The sequence below is a fragment of the Ursus arctos genome, unplaced genomic scaffold (genome assembly GCF_023065955.2).
Source record: "Ursus arctos isolate Adak ecotype North America unplaced genomic scaffold, UrsArc2.0 scaffold_14, whole genome shotgun sequence".
NCBI lineage: Eukaryota > Metazoa > Chordata > Mammalia > Carnivora > Ursidae > Ursus > Ursus arctos.
In genome coordinates, this window is record NW_026622808.1 from 62,862,235 (window position 1) to 62,881,382 (window position 19,148).

Below are 19,148 nucleotides of genomic sequence, written 5' to 3' on the forward strand. Positions count from 1 at the left end.
AAGGAGGTCGCTCAGAGACCCTGGTATACACACTATATACTCAGTACGTGGATCTCCTCTGTGTCTCTGCTAAATGCTTGGTTTCTTCATAACCATTGATACTCAACTCACAGTCAAGGCTACATTCCTATTCCATTGTGAATAGCGGAAAAGAGAAATATTATTTGTATTGAATTGTAATATGTCTCCCTGTACTTTCCACCCATTAGTCTAGATTTTACCACTAGGTCCCATAGGAATAATCAAATTCCCCAGATGCGGTGGTGAAGACTTGCGGGAACTAGAGCCAGACAAACCCAGGTTCCAGGCTTAGCCCTGCCACTGCTGGCTCTGAGCCCTAGCCTCCTGCCCGCTTGTGTCAGTATCCTGTGGGCATCAGCACTGCGGGAGATAACAGTGATTTCCTCTTTCCCTGTGCTTCGGTTTCCTCATCTGTAATGGCACCCGTGAGAATTTGTAAAAGAAAACGCAGCACAGCGCCTGGCACACTGAGGGCCCAGCAGACGCCAGCTTTTATTACCCACAGGTACCAGTGTCCCGAAGAACATGGCCCTGGTTCACATCTTGGTTCTCAGGCCACTCGCCTTCCCGGACTGGGAGTGCCGCTGCGGGACCTTCACCTCTCTGAGGGGTCTTCCCTTGCCTGCCTCCCGTCCTGTCCTCATCACTTCCCGCTGTCCTCCACTCCCGGGGCTGACTAACACCCGGGGCTACTGGGATGCAGAAGCTGGGAGGGCGCTGTAGCAGGAACGCGCTGAGTGTTCACATCTGGGAGGAACGGGGCGTGCCTGGGGGCGCTGAGAAGGGCTGTCCTGGAAGTGAGCAGGAGGGGGCACCGGCTGGCGGGGGCAGCAGTGGGGGCAGGGATCTGCACGCAGCGGCAAGGATGATGCCCTGGCCCCTGTCCAACCCTGCGCTCACTGCTCCCTTCAGCCTGGCAGGAAGCAGCTGAGGGAGATGTTCCTTCAGCATCATCAATTCCCCACAATTTCCTACTCCTCCTTGACCTAGAAAAACAGACCAGCGGAGAAATGTCGTCCCATCTGGAGTGACAGAGAGCTCTGGGAAATAGTTCACTTTAGCTCTTAAGGAAGCCCTGGGAGGAGAAATGAAAAGGGCAGAACAAGCAAGGCAATATGCACTTTATAGCAGTCACTGGCTCCCAGCATGTCCTGGCAGGACGGATCATTCTATGGCGAAGACGACGGAGGCTCAGAGAAGGAAAATGATTAGCCCTAAATCTCATGGGAGAGTTGAGGCAGAGCCCGGCTTATGGCGCAAGCGTCCTCTGTCTCCTGTAATCGAACCTTCCGTATTTCCTCCTTACCCCACCCCCTTGTGTGTACACGTGTACATATACATATGTGTACACATAGACACATACACACATGTAGAGGATTCCTGACGGATGCATTAGAGACAATTTAGAAATTAAAAAAAAAAAAAAGAAAATCATCTAAAATACCAAAATTCAGAAATTACACGTTGGGGTGTTTTTTTTTCTATGTATACACAGAATACATGAATAATATACAATATACATTTTTAAGCACTGGAATTTAGTATAAATATAGATTTACAATTTCTTTTTTTTTCTTTTTAAAAATATTTTATTTATTTATTTGACAGAGAGAGACAGCCAGCAAGAGAGGGAACACAAGCAGGGGAGTGGGAGAGGGAGAAGCAAGCTCCTAGCGGAGGAGCCCGATGTGGGACTCGATCCCAGAATGCTGGGATCACGCCCTGAGCCGAAGGCAGACGCTTAACGACTGTGCCACCCAGGCGCCCCGACAATTTCTTTTGTTCATTTACTATATTATGAAGTGTATCTACAAATATTCTTCCGAAACATCTAATAGCTTTAAAACACAACATCATATACATGGACCATATTTATTTAACTCTTCCCCTACTGATGATCTTGAGATTATTTTTATTATTTTGCAATTTAATTAACAAGACGATGGGCAACTTCCACTTCCAGCCAAGTGGAGAAATAGAGATCAGATTTATTCTCCTGCCTGATAAAAAGTTTTTAAAACATGCAAGAAAAAAAAAGTTTTTAAAACAACAATTGTCAAGAAACTGGCCATGAGGCATTGAAGGATAGTGATTCCTGGGATGTGGGAAACCACCAAGGGCATATGGGCTGCTCCAGTTTGTCACCCTGCAAGAGCTTTCGGGTCACAGTGCAGGGATGGGGAACCCAAGCAGAGCTTGCTGAACTCCCTGAGATGACCAGATGCAGCTAGGAGTCCAGAGAGACCAGTTAGAGACACAAAGAGATGTCTGCACAGAGAGCAAGCCCTGGAGACCTGCAGAGGGCCCGTCATCAGGAGAATTATTATTAGCACATGTAAGAAAACTACTGAAGGCTGTAGAAAGAACTATTTGAAAATATTAGAGGTAGCAGCGCCCAGCATTCACACAGCTGGAAACTGCTCATCTCCACAACTGGACACAGCCTATTTCCGCCAGCCAGACTGGAAATATTCGTAATTTACGGGGCATTCAGCACAGTGATCAGGAAGGTCTTGACTCAATAATGGAGAAACCAGCCTTAGACTGAGCCTTGTTCTGAACCCACCAAAAAATTCTTAAGAACAAGACCCAAAAGAATCAAGTTGTTTCAGGTTACTCAAATGCATCCCAGAAAATTGATCAAGATTATTTACAAGGATACAAAAACATTCAGGACCCAACAAGGTAAAATTCACAATATCTGGCATCCTATAAAAAATTACCAAGCAGGCCAAGAATTAAGAAAATACAACCCATAATGTAGAATTCTATCAATTAAAAATGATCCAGATATAACACAGGTGTTAGAATTAGCAGAAAAGTTCATTAAAAGTTATTATAACTGCATTCCATGTGTTCAGATAATTAATTAGAGACACAGAAGAGACAAAAAAGATCCTAATCATTTTCTAGAAATGAAAACGAAAATGTCTGAGGTGAAGAGTTCAGTGGGTGCAATTAAAGGCAGATTGAAATTGCAGGGAAAAAGATTAAATAACTTGGAGTGTGGCAATACAAGGCATACAAAAGGAAACATGCAGAGAAAAAATTGTAATGACAAGAACAACAGTGAAATATGGCACAGTTTCAATATACATGTAACTGAAATCCTCAAAACAGGGGAGAGAGAGGGGAGGACAGAAGAAATAATTGTCAAACTTTTCTAAATTTGATGAGAATTATAAACGCACAGATCCAAGGGGCTCAACAAACCCCAAGCACAAGAAACATGAAGAAAACAACACGGACGCAGATGGTCAGAGGCATCCTCTGGAGACACTGCAGTATCAGTCCCAGGCCCCACAATAAAATGAGTCAAATGAATTTTTTGGTTTCCCAGTGATATAAAATGTATGTTTATACTATACCGCAGTCTATTAAATGTGCAACAGCATTATGTCTAAAAAATGTACATACCTTAATTAAAAAATATCTTATTGCTTCATCAAAAAATTAAAATTAGAAATACCATGCAATCCCCTAATTCCATTACTGGGTATTTACCCAAAGAAAACAAAAACACTAATTTGAAAAGATAGAGATTTACATACCCCTATGTTTATTGCAGATTATTTACAATAGCCAAGATATAGAAGCAACCTGTGTCCATTGACAGATAAATGGATAAAGACGATGTGATATAAATATACACACACATACATACGTCCAATGGAACATCATTCAGCCAAAAAAAAAAAAAAAAGATGGAGATCTTACCATTTGTGACAACATGGTTGGACTTAGAGGGTATTATGCTAAGTGAAATAAAGACAAATACCATATAATTACACTTATATGTGAAATCTAGAACAAAAAAAAGCAGGAACAGGCCCATAAATACAAAGAACTGGTGATTGTCTGAGGGAAGGGTGGTGGGGGATGGGTAAGATGGGTGAAGGGGCGGGGAGATACAGGCTTCTACTTACGGAATGAATAAGTCACAGGGATGAAAGGTACAGCATAGGGAACACAGCTAGTGAGGCTGTGATAGTGTTGTATGGTGACAGATAGTAGCTACACTTGTGGTGAGCAAAGCATGATATAGAGAGATGTCCAATCACTGTGTCACATATCTGAAACACATGTAACATTGTATGTCACCTATACTTCAATTAAAAAAAAATATTGCTAAAAAATGCTAACCGTCACCTGAGCTTTAAGTGAGATGTAATCAATGACCCCAGATCACCATAATAAATAATAATGAGAAAGGTTGAAACATTGCAAGAATTACCCAAATGTGACAGAGATAAATGGTGAGCAACTGCTGTTAGAAAAATGATGCTGATATCTAGTTTAATGCAGGGTTGCTACAAGCCTTCAATCTGTAAAAAAAAAAAAAAAAATGTAACATCTGCAAAGTACAATAAAGTGAAATACAATAAAGCAAAGTATTCCTGTATTACATTCACATCTAATAAAAAAGAGAAAATCTTAAAAGCAGCCAGAAAAAAGGACATGTTACATACAGAAGAGCAGAGAGAAGGATGGCAGAAACTTTCTCGCAGGAAGCAAAGCAGGTGAGACGACAATGGTGCAATATTTTAAAATACTGAAAGAAGAAAAGTCAACCTACAATTCTATACTCAGATAAGATTCTCATAAAATTGAAAGACATCCAAGTTGGAAAGAAAGAGAGAAAACTGTCTTGATCAGCAGACTACACAATTCTCTACATAGAAAATCTAATAGAATCTACAAAAAAGCTACCAAACTAGTTAAGTTCAGCAAGATGGCGAGATACATGATCAATACGAAAGATCAATTCTATCTCTATAAGCTATCAGTGCACAATCAGAAACTGAAATTTAAAAAAATATACAATTAACTCTTATAACTCAAAGATTAAGAAAAAATTAAAAATAGGCAAAGAATCTGAATAGACATGTTTCCAAAGGAGACACACACAGAATTGGCCAATAAGAACATTAAAAATATGCCCAACATCACTAGTCACCGAGGAAATGCACAAGAAAACCACAATGAGATACCACGTCACACTCACTATCACGGCTATAATAGAGAAGACAGATAATGACAAATGCTGAAAGAATATGGAGAAACTGGAACTCCAATTCAGTGCTAGTCACTTTGGAAAATGTTTTGGCAGTTCCTCAAAACAAATTAAACAGAGTTACCATGAAATCTCGAAATTCCATTCCCAGATATATACCCAAGACGAATAAAAACATACGTTCACATAAAAACTTGTACACAAATGGAACATTATTGCGTAATAGTCAAAATGAGCAGAAGCGACTCAAATATCCATCAGCTGATGAATGGATCAACAACACATGCAATGAAGTAACACTAAGCAATAAAAAGAAATGAACTTCTGGTACACGCTACAACATGCATGAACCTTAAACACCTACGCTGAGTGAAGGAAGCCAGGTGCAAAGGGCCACGTATGGTATGATCCCATTGATATGAAATGCACAGAATAAGGAAATAGACCAACAGACAGTAGATTAGTTGTTGTCTGGGGCTGGGAGGGACGGGAGAGCAGTGGGTGACAGACAAGGGGTGAAGGGACAATGACAATGTTCTAAAATTAATTATGGCAATGGTTGCCTACACTGTATATACTAAAAACCACTGAATAGTATGTTTTAAATGCATGAATTGAACATTAAGTGAATTGTATCTCAAAAAAGCTGTTAAACAAAGTTGGTCTCCAAGAGGTAGGATTCCCAGGAATTGGTTCTGATCCTTATATGAATCTCCACGGAATCCATGGACACAACCCAGTTGATATTTCCTCCATTTCAACTTTTTCATCCCTCTTGTTCCCTCTATTGTAAGTCTCCTAAGTCTAGGTAATTAGCCCACCTACTGAGCCCACAAGTTGGTGGGTGGCAGCTTCAGGATGTCCTTACTGGTGCCTCAAAGAAACTTGCCAGCAGCCCCTCAGAGCAGGAGCCCTTTCTCTCCAACCAGCAACAAGGCAAGACTCTCAGACTGGCCAAAGAAACTGCATGTCACCAGGATACAGGCAGCCCCATAGTCACTGTGTGCCCTCTCTTAAGGTTCCAGAGACTCTTCCCACCTTTGAGCTGTCCAGTCTCAGAGGCTGCATTCTTTATCCTGCTTCTGAAGCACCTGAAACCCGTTCTTTCCCTTCCTGATTGACAGCTGAGCAGGGAAAAAGCTTCTCTTTCCCTTTGCGGACCAGTGGGTTACCCATCAATTCCAGGGATCCCCCTCAATTTGAAGCTGGACTGGACACTAGCTCTCATTCCACAAGGGAGGGCCCCCTGAGGAGTGTCCATCTCGGGAATGCCCTCTGCAGCCCTGACCTCCACCCTTCTGAGGGCAAGGAGCCTCTGGCCTCTGACTGGAGCAGCCCCACGGCTGGGGTGTGCCAGACCAGGGAGGACGTCAGGTGACGGAGCTTAACTAGGGAGCCTCCAGCTCACCCTTTTACCACCGGGGAAGCCGAGACCTTGAGTGACCGTTGTTCAAGTTCTCCTTCTGCAATTCCTGCCTCCGAAGTGGGAACTTCCCCGCCATCCCAAGGAAGTAGAGGAAAGAGCCCTTCTGGGGCTCTGGACAGCTGTGCCAACAGACATCAGCAGAATGTACTCAGAGGCACTACTTTCCACCTCCCTCAAATGCCCAGTGTAGGCCGGTGGTCAGGGGTCCTTTATGAGAAGAGTGGCTCCTCCTTATATCTCCCCCTCCCTGCTCAGTTCAGAACAAAGAAGGCACAGACCCCCAAGCCCAGGAGGGCTGGGCCAGCAGGCCAGGGAGCAGTGGGTCTCCTCTCAGGGCCTCTGTATGGTACTCATGGCCTCTGTATGATACAGCCGAGAGGCTGTCCCACAGGGTCCACATTAGTTCTCCTCAGGCTAGAAAGATGGGGCTCCTGGAACAAAGCTGGTGGAGGGAACATCCCACAATGGTATGTCCTTACTAATTTTAAGCAGCTGCCTTCCTCTGCTTCGGTGCCAGGCACTGAAAACATTTTCCTTAATTTTAGGGGCCAACTTTGCTTACTGGGAGACCAGAGATACAATGTTCATGCCGTCCTAAGTGCACACAGAAAGAACCCCAAATATCTCCTATGAAGGCCTTGCCCTTCGTCCCCAGGATTATTCTAGTTGTATTGCTCTCTGTGAATTCGCTACATGCTATTCTAATTATCTGCCAACCTGCTTGTCTCTCTACCAGACTGAGTTCCTCCTGGGCAAGGATTGTGACTTATACATCTCTGTATTTCTAGTGTTAGGAAAAAGCACCGCCCAGAGAAGCCCTGAGATAAAGTTGTGCTGAACTACCTGCAGAGCTGGGGTCCAGACCTGGCCTCACTCTGTCCCCATCCATATCATTCTGCTCCACTGGAAACCCCTGGACGAGCAGGGCATCGGGGCTGCAGGGAAAGATTGGGAGTGATTTCTACACTGTGGTCTGAGGCTCCGTCTACCCAAGCCTCCTTCCCTCCCTCCTCTGACAGGTGCCCGAAGCCTCTCCCTGCCTTGTCTTGCTCCCTCACCTTTTATCCCTCATAGGTGTTCCCTCAATAATCTTCTGGCCTAAGTCCGTGTTGGCATCTGCCTCTGGGAAAACCTGAGCTGGTAGAATGTGACCTGGGAGCTCTCAGAGCGGGGATTCGACTGGGAGATAGGGCAGGGTTGGGGCAGCAGGCATTTTCCAGGGAGCCCTGTAAACATCCCATTTCTGACACTCTAAAGAGGCCGGATCAGGCCACTTGATTTCCTCACCAGTTTGATATGGTTAGGAAGCTGGAGGTCTACACTGTTTTTTAAAATGAATCACATTATCTAAGGGGTTAAAGACACGGTTTTGGCTGGCAGAGAAGAGACAACGCTCATGACAAGTGCCGCCTAGTAGTTCATTCCCTTGGAAGTGTATGTAAGCTGTGTGACCTGGAGAGTAGCACTCTTTCTCTCTCTACTGAGCACTTTCATCTCTACGACAACGAGGTTGAACTAGGTAGGCTCTGAGGTTGATTTCAAATCCCAGTTTTATGACTTCTTGAACAAAAAGCCTAAAACAATCCCAGGCCTCCTTTTCTTTCATGATCACAACCACAGTAATCCTTCAGACACCCCTTCATCTGTTCCCTGGTGAGAGCGAATCAATATGCTCCCAAAAGCAGGGCTTTGTCTCCAGAACAAAACCTCTGCTCTTCTTGTCACAAAACCTCCAAAGAAAAGACATAGCAATCCTGAACACTTCAAGTTTATTTATTTGTTTTTTTTGTAATCTCTACACCCAACATGTGGCTCGAATTCACAACCCTGAGATCAAGAGTCGCGTGCTCTACCGACTGAGACAGCCAGGCGCCCCTGTGCTGAACATTTCAACATGACACAGAGACTCTGAGACCATTTGTTAAACCAAAAGGAAAGCTATTAACAAAATCCTTGAAGGCACCCAGGAAGACAGAGTAATAGCTTTTAGCATTAGGAGTTTCTTATCCATCTTAAGTGAAGATCTGTGTGTCTAACATGCAGGTCAACACAAAGATTCAAAGCAAAATTAAGTTTAGGCCCAAAGAAATAAGACTCTAGGTAAGCATTACATAAAATAGAAAATACTTTCCATGACTGAGGTCCTCATTGATGTTTCCGGCAACATTTTCTAGTTCGGACAGCGCGTCCGCACGAGAAGAGTAACAAACCTCATAAAGTCAGAAAGCATGTAGTGTTGTAATCAAATAAGCTGACAGTGAAGATTACTGTACAACTAAGTGAAGATACACAGCGTTGTAGTGCGAGTCATGACGATGTGGAATAAGGGACGAGCAGCTCGCATACATGATATAATTGGCGTGATTTTCATCCTGTTGAATCGAGCATTTCTGGGATAGACGTAGAACAGGTAGAAAGGAAGACAGGAGCTGAGGGAAGGAGGAATGGCTGCAATGGCCTCCTGACCCGGCTAAGTCCACCCCTCTGCTCTTCAGCAAGGGCTCATCCAGCTCCTCTTTAGTGCGGACCAGCTGGGCTCCCATGCTGCCTGAACCCCGGGGGTCCCGAGATGAGCACCACAGACATGGTCAGCCCACACAGGCTCAGGGGCCTCTTGTTCCAGCCACGGAAGACAGACTACAAACAGCTTTTCATTGTTGACCGTTTCAAACACGTACCATGTACCAGACACTCCTGTAGGCACAGCAGACACAGTAGGAGCATGACAGCCCCTCCTCCCACAGAGCTCGCGTTCTGGAAGGGAAACGAACGACAAGCAAGCAGGCAAGAAGTAACTTTGCACAGTATATACAATGAAGAAAGGAAAGCCAAGCCTGGCAGAGAAAGGGACTTGCAGGAGGCAGGGAGGATTTGAGAGAGAGGTCCCGGAAGGCTTCAGTGAGGCGGCATGTGGCGCAGCTCTCTGATGAGCAGCAGGCAGCCTGGGAAGATCGGGAGGTAATTCCACACCGAGGAGACACGGTAAAGCCCTGAAGCAGGAGCAAGCCTAGCGTGTTGGCGTGAGCGACTCCACGGTCTGGGTGGCGATGGCCCAGCAAACGGCAAGAGAGCGGACAGGGCTCAGGTCAGCCAGGGCAGCGTAAGTCATGGCCAGTCCAGTTTCTCTAAGAAATTTGAGCTTATTTGAAATATATTGGAGGAGTTGAAGATGATCACTTCTGTCACACGTACTGCATGTGTATTCTTGGAACATGTCTTGACTTCTGTCTCAGTTTCCCTACCTATAAAACTTGGTTGTAATGACTGAGTTAACACTGACAAAGCCCTTAGAACAGTGCCTGGCAAGCACGACACAATGTAATAAACATTAGCTATTACTAAGTTCAGTCATTTACACAGTGATTATTGGTATATTTGGGCTTACTGGACCATCTTGTTTCATGTTTTCACCATGTGCTTTTGTAGTTGTTTAACTTTCTTTTCTGTCTAGCAGTGGTTTGACCAAGTTCCCTTAATCCCATTGTCTGACTTGAAAAATACTACATGGTTTCTATTCATGAATAACTACCCCTAAAAATGTGAGACCCTTGACTTAAAATGTAAAATAGTTCAATGCCTCCCAAACAATACCAAGGGCCTCGGAATATCTTTAATATTCTGGCCTCCCTCTCCCACATGCCATGGTACTACTGTGTGATACTTTCATTCCACCCTGTTTCGACAATACCCCATTTTTCTTTTTCTTCTGGTTTGCCTTTATTTAGATTTGCCAATGTGTTTACCAGTTTCTTTGCTCACAACTGCCTTTTGCATCTCACTCCTCTCCTCTGGGTTCTAGTCCCTTCTTACTAAAGAACATCCTTTAGCAAGCACTGTTGGTCTATCAAAACTTAACAGAATGCAGCCCAGGTCTCTCGATCTAATATCTTGCACAAGGAACATGCAGGTTTAAACATAACTATCCCCAAATTCATCACTACTATATTCTTTTACTTTGCAAGAAAAATCCCAGCCCTGAACAGGGTAGGACTTTAAGAAACACTTATTCATCTCTTTTCCACTTCTGGATAGAAATCAGCAGTAGTCCAAACTGTTTGATCTTGGAACACATCTAGGCAAAATGTGTCTTTATAAAAGCCTGTATTGCGGTGAAACTGTGATGAGATGCGTAAGACGTCATCTGTCACAGTCTACCTTAGCCCCACGTCCTCCTTCAAGCTTTCAGCCTACTTAGATAACTCAATGCCATGAGCTGAAAATACAACATAAATTGCTCTATAGAGATGTCATGGTTTCAGAAATTAATGCTGCCGAATAAGAATATTTAACAGCTTCGTTCAACTACAGAATACCTTCTGGGTGTTCTGTGGTTCAGACATGCTGTTCGGCATAGAAAAGTCAGGACTACTCTAAAAGGTACACACACAAAAATATATAAAATTCCTTCAAGATTGTGATGCGGTTCTTACACAACCAAAATGAAGTAATAATACCATATGGAAGTCTGGCGTTTCACTTACGAAACTTACAGTTTCAAAGCTGTAATACAGGGACCAAAAAAAGTACTCCTGAGCCCAGCTGGACCCCCATTCAAGTAAAGACATTCATAAGAGTATGCCAACTTTGTCACCTGTTCATCCGGCACCCAAAGCAGCTGGACTCTTCTCTGGACAGCACTAGAAAAATGACAGCTCTAGAATATTGCCAAAAAATGTATTCAGCTTGGGTATGAAATGTTATAAAAGGGTTCTTTGTAGTCATCGCCCTCAGAGATCCTAAACACAGTATTAGTATACCCAAAGTATTTTGGCCTTTTGTTTGCTGATAACCCTACAGAACTGTCTTTTGTCAGTCCCTGTCAATTGTGGACTCATCGGCTTTGATAGCTAAAAGAAGTAGCAGCCATATGAAAGCTTTTGCTCTTGCTGTGAAATTCCCACAAAGAGCTCCAATACATTTCTTAACGACCATTATTTTAAGGCACAGACTAAATTCTCTTTAGAATTTAATATCCTAATGTCCTCTTTTGAAAAAAAACCTGCCCATATATTTTGTTTAGAGCTAATGTTTCAACAATTACAGTTCTGGGAATCTAACAGAAGGAAGTAATTCTATTGTTATCTATAACTGGGAAAAACTGGCAGTAAATTCAACGTCCAGGAAAAGAAGACTGCAAACGTGGCACATGATCCAGATGGGTTCATGACACAGTCACTAAAGAGTATTGATAATGTACTGTGAAAGTGTTCTGTGGCAAAGTGATAAAAGCAGTGTGTGTGTGTGGAGCATGGAGTCAGTCCTGGCTGAGTCATATGTAATTCCGACTTGTCCAGCTTATCTGACATAGTTGTGAAGTTAGTGGACACATAGGCACCTATTTGCATAAGCTGACTTCGATGAGTATTTTAATAATTTGTATTCTGGACCAAAAAAGTCAGAAGATACATGCACAGTTTCTTGGGGATGAGGACACAGAGGACAAAGTGGGACTATGGTGATTAACATTATCCTCTTGGACTGATTTTTAAGCTCCCTACAGAGCTGATGGGCAAAACAAAATCCCTTTATTATATATTTTCATAGGGCCATGTACCTCTGCTTTATTTCAGTTATCACAACAGTAATCTGTATAATTATTTAATTAATGTCCATCTGCCCGTCTGGTCTATAAGTCCCAGGGAAGGGTTTGTCTGTTCTGCACTACTACCTGACATGTAGTCATGACAGTCAAGGAAAGGCAGGGGCGGGAAAGAAGAAAGAGAAGGTAAAGGGGAAAAGGAGAAAGAAAAAGGGGTAAGGAAGGAAGGAGAAGCAGCAAAATGTTTATGAAGGACACAATGGTTCCAGGGGACAGCACACTCTCAGACTAAGGGAGCACATTTTCATTGTTTCCACTTAGAACACAGGAAGGCCAAGACTCAGTGAAATCAACAGGAAGGAGGCAGGGGGATGCCTTGGCACGTGGCAGGTCAGGACATGGCAAGTCAGGATTCTCTGGCAGGACCAGTGGTGTGAGAGAGCATTGGCAAGGGTGACAGATGCCCAGGAGGAATGTGGCAGGAGAGCAGCAACACACTGAGGCATGGATTTGTTCCTGTATTTTCAGTAGTCTGAGGCCAGGGATACCTGGACATCTGGGAAGGGGATGAGGAAATGCCCCCATGATGCCTAAGTGTAGGTGGGGAAATGAAGCCAGTAACAGAGACGTCAATGCCAGTATGATCTGTTTATACCTCAAGCGGCTATTACTAAGGACATCTGATTTACCCAAAAACTAAAACCAAAGAAAGGTTATCAAAATGGTCATGAATTCAATGGTTGTGATGGTTTCTCCCCTCTAATGTTCATAACTAGTTACTTTTATAATAAAAAGAAACACATAATAGGAAAAACTGTGTCTCACTTGAAGAATTGCTATTTTCTTTTGGCAGATGGTAAGAATTTTGTAACCCGCTGTTCCTGCTTTTTCCCCAGTTCTAATAAAACTCAAGAGTCAAATTTTTACTTCAACCGCAGCAACGATTAGTGTAGTAATCTAGATAATTGCTCTTTTCACATTCTATAGGGCCAAGGGCCACAAGAAAAAAAAATTCTCCAAAAGCTTCTCTATTTTGTTTACTACTGTTGACAGAATCTTTACCATGCTGGGGAGGAAAATTTTTTCTCTACCCTTCAAAGGTTCTTCCAGCTGGTGTAACAATTAAGTTGACATGAGGCAGATTAGCAAGAGAAAATCAAATTTAATTTTGTATGGGAACCCCACATATGTGAAAGGTTCAAAGACAGAAAGAAATGGGATAGAGCCCTGGGGTTTCAAAGAGGAAGAAAGCAATTCACAGGGCAACAAGAAAAAGAGCAGACGTTTTAGATGTAGTTAGATGTTTACCTGAGATAGGTTACTCAGATAAAATTTTATCTCTGGTATTAACTTTAAATCTGGGAAAGACCCCCAGTTTAAAATCTTATGATAGTTAAGGGAATGGCAAAAAGTTTCTCTTGGGCCTACAGGGTCTCAATTGCTTTCAGCTCAATTACCACATGCCAAAGTGGCACATTTTAGGATTTTACGGAGACTTGCTCTGAAGCTCTTCAACCACATGAGATAGATCTTAAATATATACCATCCTCACTATACTACTCACACTGTCATACATGTATGAATTACTTTTTCAACTAGACCAGTGACCCTCAATGAGAGGTATAAAGAAGAGAGAAGGGATTAGAAGATGAAAGCATGGCCTGACAGACCAGATCAACCTGAAGGTCCCTTTCTGGACAACACAGCAGCTTACTTGCACCCTCCCCAAACCACAGGCATCACTGCCATTGTGGGATGACATACTCATGGGAGCTGTTATACCCTGAAGGGGAGTTAGGAGGTAAAAAGAATTAATAACCAGTGATGAGGATCATGTTTTCCCTAAAAGATGAATTTCAGAATCAAAAGCTTATTGGTTTCAATCCTGGATTTAACACTTACCCTATGTTCCTCATTTTTAAATGAATATAAACATCCCTTTCTTTTAATATATGAATATTAAATATATTCTAAGTGCTAACAAATTGAGCTCAGTAAATGCCCTTTAAGCATTATTTTTCAAGTAGACTTGAGAGCTCCTCTACACTGGAGTTTCTCAATCTTGGCACCATTGACAATTTTAATGGACCAGATAATTCTTAATTGGGAGGCGGGGTGCTATGGGTTAAGTTGTGTTCCCTAACCCTGCCACTCATATATTGAAGTTGTAAACCCCAGCACCTCAGAATGTGAATGCCTTTGGAAACAGGGTTTTTAAAGTGATAATTAAGGTAGAGTGAAATCATATGAATTGGCCCTGATCAAATATGACTGCTGTCCCTTTAAGAGGAGATTATGACACAAACATGTGCAAGCAAGAGGAAAGATCATCTAAGGACACAGCAAGAAGGTGGTCATGTGCAAGCTACAGAGAGAGAGAGATCTCAGAAGAAACCAACCCTACTGACTTCATCTCGGACTGCCACCCTCCAAGAACAGGGAGGGGAAAAAATTCTTTTGTTTAAGCCACCGAGTCCATGGCACTTTGTTATGGCAGCCTGAGCAAACACTGCATGAGGGTTGCCCTGTGTGTTGTAGTATGTTCAGAAGCATCCTTGGTCTCTCTACCTACTGATACCAGTGGCAATCCCCTAACCCCAAAGTTGTGACACCCAAAAATGTCTCCACATATTGCCAAATGTCTCCTAGGGGCAAAATCTTCCTCTCTGCCCTAATGAGAAGCAACCCTACAGAGAACCACCTTTTCAGATGTCCTCTGGTCTCCTGTTTTCCCAGGGTTCCGTGATGCAGGAAACAAAGGCAGAAAAAAAATTATTACGTTTCCTTACTACCTATAGCCCATTGACAAGTCCTTGAAACAGTCAGAATGACATACATCTCAGAACTCAGCTGTCTTGAGGTTAATACTTTGCTAAGGGCAAAAGGCAATCTTAGTCCGACCCCCGGGATCCTGTAAGTCTACTTCAACATATAAAAATTCCTTTGGAAACCTCCTTTATCTCTACCTCCACAAGATACAGGTTGGCAATCATGCTCCAAGCATATGACTCACCAATATACATCTGAAAAGTCTCATGACTGAGTTTTTACTAAACAATAATAAGTGACCTTTTCCTAACAATAGCTAGCCCTCTCAGGATCCTGGAAATCTGGTTGTCAAAATACCTGGGAGGCTTATGTTATCCCTAACCCCCTCTCAACTTCAAAGTACATAATGGGCCACTCTTCATGACCCCAGTGCGGCTCTTTCTGACCACAGGTCCTGTCCCCGTGCTTTAATAAAACCATCTTTTTGCATCAAAGACGTCTTAAGAAATCTTTCTTGGCTGTCGGCTTCGAACCCTAACGTCTTTTGTACATCACCCAGCAGTGATGGCTACGTAACTAAGAAGATAATCAAATATTTTCTGAATAAAGTCACTTGCCTGGTTCCCTATCTTGGGTCTCACTACTCCCTTGCAACCTCTTTTTGCTGTGTTTAAAAAAAAAAAAAAGAAAAAGAAGTAACAGGCCCAAAATAAAGTCACTTGCCCCCTCAACAGCAACCAAAACTTAATTGCACTGCAGGAATGTGACCTTTAACTAGTCAATCTGAAATTTCCTGATCAGCATTACTGAGGTCACCTGCATGACAGACCCCAGCCCTTCCCCCAAAAGGTGACCTTGCCTACACCTATCTTTTCTTGTCTTTGGCTAATGACGTCCATCCTTCCTTCCCACCCTGTTTCTAAGCCTTTAAAAACCATCCATTTTGTACAGCGACTTGGTGCTCCTTTCTACGTGTAGATGGGATGCTGCCTGATTCATAAATCCTTGAATAAAACCAATTAGATCTTCATATTTACTTGTTTGGATTTTGTTTTTTACAGCTGCAATTACAGTAATTACTTCCAGTTTAATTTCTAGTAGGCTGTGCAATTTTTAATGAAGCAGTTTTCATTTTAGCATAATTTCTGGCAATTCAGTGATGTAAATATCACATCAATGTTAAACCTTATTTTGCTTGATACTGCTAACTTACCTCACATCAGATCCTTTGATAGATTCAGTGAGTGGTGCTACTTTTAGTTTCCTTAATGCACCACTCATAATTTAGCAGATGAAAGGACTATGACAAATTCTTACATAACCATTTGAAGTTCAGGGAACTCAAAAAGAAAACAAATGGCCATTTAAGTGTGCAAGTGCTGAACTCTAAGTCATAATGAGACTCCACATATTATCCAGAAACCCAAAAGCATACCAAAAAGCCAAAGTCAATGGAGACATTCTTTGGAAAGGGGAAGTCACAAACGTCTCTCTGGCACACTCGTAAATTTGTTGTCTTAACATTGGCGCGTGTGCTGTCATGTTATTTGAAAGCTGATGTGTTTGGGCTGGGAGTGATGTGCGGGCAGGGGTGGAGAGGGCTAACTCTGAGATGCTGAAGAGCGGCATGAGGAACTCTGGTGGAACTGGGAACTGGTGGACATTTCTTACAGAGACAATTTCTGATCAAGTCTTTCCAATGATTTGTAGCATGTACTCAACTATTCATAAGACACTATTTCCAGGACATTATTTTAAATTGATACAGTCTATTCATTTACAAAATTCATTTATTGCATTCTTTTTGTTTAATAGCTGGGAGTCAGAGTGGTAAAGATTTGATTTACCCAAGTGAAAAAAAAAAAGGACTAATATCATTTTGAAGTGCCATTTCCAAAGAATATGCCCACGTTTCAAAGTCAGTGTTTGTGATTTTTAGTTTTGATACCAACATCCTACTCCAAGTGACAAATGACTACATTAAACTCAGGCAATGACCATCACATAACTGCTATGACAGGCATGCTGGCATCCGGGCATCAGGAACTGACACGCACCAAAGAGGTGATTTATGACAACCTGCCTTTCCAGAAATACAAAGGCTCTTTACTCCTCAGCTGCTCCTTGTGACAGAGAGGTTGAAAAGAAGCCTTTTCTCAAGTTAGTTTCTACATGGAAGAGGAGAATGCCTTAAGGATATCCTAAATTTAGAAACAAAATGACACAAAACACTTTGTCACAATGTCTGTGTACTCTGAAAAGTTGGCAGACATGTGGATGTCAATATTTTGAGAGAGACATGGTTTAGAGACAGAGGGTAACTGACCAGGTGAGGATGTTTTAGAACTTATTTTTCCCAGGAAAGGCAAAAAGTATGAAAATCAGCTAACCATCATATTCAGAAGCCAACACCTGCACGTGGGCATGTATGAATATGAAGTCTGTGTGGCAACCCAAAGTGCCACACTCCAATCACCACACTGGAAAAGTCAGCAAAGGCCTCACTAATTCCTATTCCGCTTATTTCTCGGCTCAATCTCAGCACCCTCTGCTGATCTTGTACGACGATTCTGTCTTGGACTCATTTCTGTGTCCTGAAGATCATTTCTGAAAACAGAAAAAAGGAAACAGCATCTCAGAAAATAAAGATCATGATTATTCTACAGCAGCTTCTAGTTGAGAAGTGCTTTCACACATGCACTATTTCATTTAAACTTCCAAACAGTTCTCTACTCCACTGGCAAGTCTAAAATAATTATTATTACTGTTATTATTATACACATTTTGTAACTGACAAAACAGTGACGAAGCAAAGATTTCAGGCCATAAGTGACAGAAGTAGGAACTGAACCCCTTTCTTCTGAATCAAAATCTAGAATAGCTTTATGCTTTGCTTAACATGAAGAAAACAGCAGGAAAAAAAAAATCCTAACAAGACAAAGTCAGTGTCTAACAAAATCATTCTCTTGACCCTGTCTGAGAGCTGAGGTTGTAAGGCAATCAAGAAAACAAAATTCCAAAGAAAGTTAAGCCCCACCAAAGAGAGGTGGGCCACACAAATTCTCTCACTCTTGAAACAGAACTGGAGAAAGATGGCTGTTGTACAATCAGGTAAGAGGACATGAGCTAACATTTTTAATGAATTCTGAACTATGGGCTGGTACTGAAGGCCCGGACACAAGGAGAAGCCACATGCACTGGCAAGCTCTTTTCCAGGAGCCTCCATCAAGTGCTCATAAGAAAGACTGGGAGCAGGGTGGGAGAATGAGGAAAGCCCACTTTGGTGGCACAGGATAAAGCTGGTGAATGGGGGTGACAGGGGTCAGGCAGAAAGGCCTATCTCTTCCTGGGACTGTTCTCTTCTATGAAGTGAGAGCTTTCAGCTGCTGAGGGAAACTCACTGGCCCATGGGAGTCAGGCAAAGATCTACTACCTCTGGAGGAGGGGCAGAATGCTTGAATGGGAAGTCTGCTTAAATGGGAAGGACAGGAAATCATTTGCAAGAACACCAGCAAAGATTCTTTGGGGAAATGGTAGAAATAGAAACCTCTACCTCTGGAGGAAGGGCAGAAAATCATCTTGGGCCAATAATCTCAAACAACACCAAGCAAAGGCTTAGGCAAGGCAGTGTGACTACCATGGGAGGGCAGAGAAAGCTCCACCCCCGAGATCCAGACACAGAGCCTGCCCAAGACTGCAGCTGGAATAAGACAACAGAGAGCCCCAGCAGGCTCCCACCAGGAGCCAAGCACCAAGTAACAGGCAGTAGCAATAAACTGCTGAGGGAGAGGTATGGACATGGAGAGATGTCCCTCTGGGATGCGGGCATGCAGACAAGGCTGAAAGGTAAATGAGAACAAAATCAGTGAACAAAAGCTTCCCACAGTCCAGCCCCCACACTAAGCACAAGGTAAAAGCAGCCCACTGGTTGAGGAACTTGATGCCTCTGATACCCTGAAGGTCATGTTAGGAACCAGGAAATTACAACCTGGGTCAACTCCCCACACTAATGGCCTAAGAGAAGAAGAAGCATGCCCATTTCCAGGCACAAACTCTATTTTTACCTCAGTATCTATGTCCCTTCGCAGGATGTCTAGCACCCACACAAAATGTACAATGCACAAAGAGGAAAAACCAAATAAAAAGTCCATTACCAAGATATAAAGTAACCAAGAGACACAGAATGACTCACATGTTGGAACCATCAGACTAAAACTTTTAGTAATTAACATGGTAAAGGCTCTACGGATAAGCTGGAGGACATACATGGAGAGGTGGCTCCAGGGGTGGCTCAGAAAGTCAAAGATCATTACTGTCCCTCCCTCTCCGTACCTCCCAGAGTCTAAGAGGTTCCTCCCCCACTGTCAGCACTGTTGCTC

General features: G+C 42.9%; 1 protein-coding gene across 3 annotated transcripts in view; it reads right to left on the reverse strand.

Annotated features, from left to right (window-relative positions):
• Window positions 1-1,582: 1,582 nt before the first annotated feature.
• The window catches only part of RAD18 (RAD18 E3 ubiquitin protein ligase), a 115,006-nt gene continuing 97,440 nt past the window's right edge, over window positions 1,583-19,148 (reverse strand). For all 3 annotated transcript variants that reach the window (XM_026501277.4, XM_048227122.2, XM_057311894.1), the window contains one exon: window positions 1,583-17,376. In XM_026501277.4, the coding sequence (XP_026357062.2) occupies window positions 17,274-17,376 (103 nt within the window). In that variant the 3' untranslated portion in view covers window positions 1,583-17,273. The remainder of the gene's footprint in view (window positions 17,377-19,148) is intronic.